The 4494-nt window shown below is 39.1% G+C and overlaps 1 protein-coding gene across 1 annotated transcript in view; it reads right to left on the bottom strand.

The window, feature by feature from the left end:
- Positions 1 to 6: 6 nt before the first annotated feature.
- The window catches only part of LOC112137054 (heparan sulfate 2-O-sulfotransferase 1), a 13330-nt gene continuing 8842 nt past the window's right edge, over positions 7 to 4494 (bottom strand). Inside the window, exons 4-7 of the mRNA XM_024259167.2 lie at positions 3271 to 3409; positions 3105 to 3202; positions 2879 to 3036; positions 7 to 795 (exon numbers count right to left, since the gene is read on the bottom strand). Of these exons, the coding sequence (XP_024114935.1) occupies positions 569 to 795; positions 2879 to 3036; positions 3105 to 3202; positions 3271 to 3409 (622 nt within the window). The 3' untranslated portion in view covers positions 7 to 568. The remainder of the gene's footprint in view (positions 796 to 2878; positions 3037 to 3104; positions 3203 to 3270; positions 3410 to 4494) is intronic.

The following is a 4494-nucleotide window of genomic DNA, read 5'->3' as shown; positions in this document are numbered from 1 at the left end:
ATAATTATGTTTATTTCAGAATGGCAAAAATTTTCAGACATTTTGAAATGTTTTTTGGCCAAACAGCAATATTTTTTTTAAGTTGTTTGATTTGGGTTTCAAATAATATCGGCCCCATTTAGCTCCATAGAGATTTAGGAGGAAACACAGAAACGCGACTGTGAAATCAGCGTAGAAACTACTAGAATCAAGGCACTGTCAGTGCAGTGGAATAACCCTGTTGACACACATTATGGGTCCTTTCCTGGAGGAGAAGGTGATCCGCAGGATGAAACACTGATCCATGTAAAACATGTCAGAATCCAGACTTCAATAGAAATACAGGTCACGCACCGGAGGATGCTACGGTTAGTCTCTTTTGGTCCTTAGAGTTTGCTGCAGACCGTCTGTCGTCGGTGAACTCTAACAAGTCTTTCTCTGGAAAGAGAACAACACTCCTCCTTCCTGTCTTCTCGATTCTTCACAGTACAGGTTTAGTTTTCTTGTTAGCTTCACCAGCGACTAAAATGGAGAACAAGATAAAAAGTCATTCTTCTCTCCAACCTGCAGCAGATCGGGTTCTCCGCTTTCAGTTTGCTTTGGGGTAGATCTTCTCGTAGAAGAAGCTCTGGGCGAGCACGTACAGCTCGCCGTTCTTCTCCCGGACGGCGTGCGCTCGCACAAACTGGAACTGCTCCAGGGCGAACTCGTAGAAGTCGTTCTCCATCTTCCAGATGTCGGACTGCTGCAGCTTGGCTGTCGTCTCTTTGGTGGGCGGCTTCTTCTCCGTGGTCTTCCTCAGGTGGGACTTCTTACCTGCAGGGACACAGGAAGCTGTCAGGTTTACCTAAATCTCATCAGATATCAAACGCTTCGTTCTTATTCTTTCTACTTCAGAGTTTTTTTATTTCATTTTCCGAATTTTTGTTTTCAGGAGGAATCACTGAGAATTAGAGCTGTCACGATTAGTCGGCTAATCGACGTCTAATCGATTATTAAAATAGTTGACGACCAATTTAATAGTCGATTAGTCCTTACTTTATATTATGTGGAGTAAGAGTGCAGTAAAGTTTAAAGTTATAATGACATTCTGTTAGCTTTTTGGACTATTTTGGCATTTATTAAGGTTTTTAGGCTATTTTGGAGTTTAGCTAATGCTTCAGCTACATGCTAGCTGTTTTGGCTAATTTAGATTTTTTAACCAAAATTTTCTTTCTTTTTAGGTTTTTAGGCTAATTTTGCATTTAACTAATATTATAGTTGGCTATCAGCTTCAGCAATTTCAGCTATTAACTTCTGTGTTTTTAGCTATCAATTTCAGCATCTTCAGCTATCAGCACTAAAATTCAGCTTACAGCATTCACACTAGCATCATCCCAGGTAATGCTAAGTATGTAGTTTTTAGTTAGTTTAAAGCTAATGATGGTTAAGATGTTTACTTTATATCAGGTTTGCGCATGAGCTGATTAGTAGACTAATCAGAAAAATAATCGGTGATTAGTCGACTATAAAAATAATCATTTTTGGCAGCACTGCTGAGAATCCTTTGTGTCACACGTTTCAGTTGAGTGTTTTTGTGAATATGTTAACGCTGCTAACATGAAGCAGGACTGTCAGACTGTATTCTTTAAGCGTTATTCCAAACTTTGAATGTGAGTGTAGACTGAGTAACGTTAGCGGTATCAGTCACACATAAATGCTAATGTGGCTAACGTGTAGAATCAAACAAGTTCTAGGGCTATGTCTAAATTCCGTCACTATTCATTATATAGTGTTTTTATCATTTTTTGTGCTGTTCAATTCTACAATTCCAAAGTCAAGTGCCCAAGAAATTTCCGAGAAGTCTTTGCAAAAAACCAGTGAGCATCGATGCTCACTAGATTAGTGAATATAGACCACAATGCATTGCAGTCAAACAACTTTTGTGAAAAAAAACATGTTTAAATGAAATTTTCTAACAAACAATCCACATTTTTATCATCAGAACACAGTGGATTCATAGAGAAATGTCATAAAATGTTTATATTGATTAGATTTTCATAAAATCTGTGATATCATTTCTGCTATTTAGAACAAAAAAAAGTAGTGAGGGTAGTTCTGAATTCCTTTTAAAATCCAGGGCACTATATAGCCCCGCACTTTATAGTTTTTTAGTAGCTAAGGATTAGGGTGGGAATTCGGACACAACTGTGAACGTCGTTAATGAAGTCTGACTGACCGACAGACTCGTCTCTATGGAGCTAAACTGAATCCAATATCATTTAAAATCCAGAATAAAGAAAATTAAGAAAACTTTTGGTGTTTGGCCAAAAAAAATGTAAAATGTCCAAAACTTAAAACTTAATTATTTTCAGCTTCAAAGTGTTCAATGTTATAGGTTTCAAAACTGAAAATTTCAATTTCAAAACTTTTTTTTCAGTTTGAAACTTTTTTTTTACTTTAAATTCTTTTTTTTTGTTTTGTTTTAGAATCTGAAAATTTCAGTTTCAAACTTTTTTTTCAGTTTCAAACCTTTTTTTTCCACTTTCAATTACTTTTGTTTTGTTTTCGAATCTGAACATTTCCGTTTCAAAACTTTTGGCCCCGTTGTGGCGTGTTGGGGCGGGGCTAACAGGAAGGACCAATCATAATCGATGAGGGTGGTAACTTCGAGGGTGGTAACTTCAGTCCCGGTGCGTTCACTGACTCTGTGAACCATGATAATCACAGTCAGAAAATGGCTGTTTAGTCTGGACTATCATAGTCTGAAGTTGTCCTAAGACGCGTGTAAAACGCTGATGTAGCCGGTTCAAAGCGCCATCTTGTAGTGACATGGTCAAATACAGACATACAGACAACTCTTCCTCACGGCCGTGATGAGTGCGTTTGCCGCGCTCATACGGATCTTTCAGGGCTGTACCGGTTCGGTAGAGCTCCGTGGCTCCTCTGAAGAAGCGTGGCAGAGCCGCCTCCAGGATCATGACGAAGTCCTCCAGCTCCTCCGTTACTCCCACCAGCAGAAACTCATTCAGCAGGTTGTACTTGGCCTGCTCCAGGGCCCACTTGCTGCCCACGTTCCTGCAGAAACCCTCATCAGCTGCTAAAAGTCGGACTTTGAGGAGGACGTTCAGGAGCCGCTCACTCACCAGCACTCGGCGTGGTGACCGCAGAAGAAGGGGATCTGCAGCCAGAGTTTCTCCGGAGCGCAGTCGGATCCCCCCGACGACACACACTCGTCAAACGTCTGAAACAAAGGAAAGCGTTGGCGCTGAGAGCGGAGGCTGTGATTGGAGGAGACGGGGGAGAGCTCACCTTCTTATCTCCCTGCTTCCTCCGCCGGAGGCCCGGCCTGTAGTCGTCTCCGAAGCGGAGGAAGTAGTAGTAGGACACCAGGCGCTCGATGGGGTCACGCACCACGTTTATGTACATGGGTTTACGCGTCACGCCGTACCTGCACACAAACAGGGAGGCGGAGCAAAGTCTCAGAGGTGGAGATACATTTACTCAGGATTCCTGAGAGGATTTTTAACTGCTTTAAAGGTTTTACAAGATAATATTTCTCTCAATAGTTTAGCAACAGTTTAATCATCATAAAAAATAAAACTTCATTATATTTTTATGGTAAATTAGACATTATATTTAAATTATTCACTATATTTTAGCATTTATACTTTACTTTTACTCAAGTAATTATTAGAAAGTCCAAAATATATGGAGCTAAATTGGGGCCAATATTATTTGAAACTTTAAAAAAAAATGTTGGTGTTTGGCCAAAAAAATAACAATGAAAAAACCAGAAACTTTTTGCTATTCTAAAATAAACGTAATTATTTTCAGCTTCAAATGTTCTGTTTTTTTAGGTTTCAAGACTCAAAATTTCAATTTCAACTCCTTTTTTTCCCTTTCAACTTTGGTTTTTTTGGGTTTTGAAATTGAAAATTTCAGTTTCAAAACTTTTGGCCCCAGCACATTGGGGCGGGGCTAATACAAAGGACCAATCAAATTCAACGAGGGTGGTAACTTCAGTTCCGGTGCTGAAATGATTAGATTAACACTCCCCCCAAAAGAAAAAAAAAAAAAAAAGTTGAAAGTGAAAACAAAAGTTTTGAAATTGAAATTTTGAGTTTTGGAACCAGAAAAACTGAACATTTGAAGCTGAAAATAATTACCTTTATTTTAGAATAGCAAAAAGTTTGTCATCTTATGGTTCCCACAGACCTTATTTCCTTCACTGTAGACCAGGGGAGTCAAACTCAATCGCACAGGAAACCAAAAAGTTTCAAAACACATCTGAGGTCGCGGGCCGATCAGGATAAACATTTATTGTGTGAATGCTGCAAACTGAATTTGGCCACTGAAGATGCTAGTGCTGATAGCTGAAGATGATAACTAAAACATTGAAGCTGATAGCTGAAGAAGCTGAAACCAATAGCCAGCTAAACTATTATCTAAAGACCAGTGTTGGGCATCTCACTTCAAAAAAGTAATTAGTTATAGTTACTAGTTACTTCTCCCAAAAAGTAATTGAGTTAGTAA

This window comes from Oryzias melastigma, linkage group LG4 (assembly GCF_002922805.2).
Source record: "Oryzias melastigma strain HK-1 linkage group LG4, ASM292280v2, whole genome shotgun sequence".
NCBI classification, from domain to species: domain Eukaryota; kingdom Metazoa; phylum Chordata; class Actinopteri; order Beloniformes; family Adrianichthyidae; genus Oryzias; species Oryzias melastigma.
Note: the sequence above shows the minus strand (reverse complement) of the source record. Positions and strands in the feature narration are given on the sequence as shown.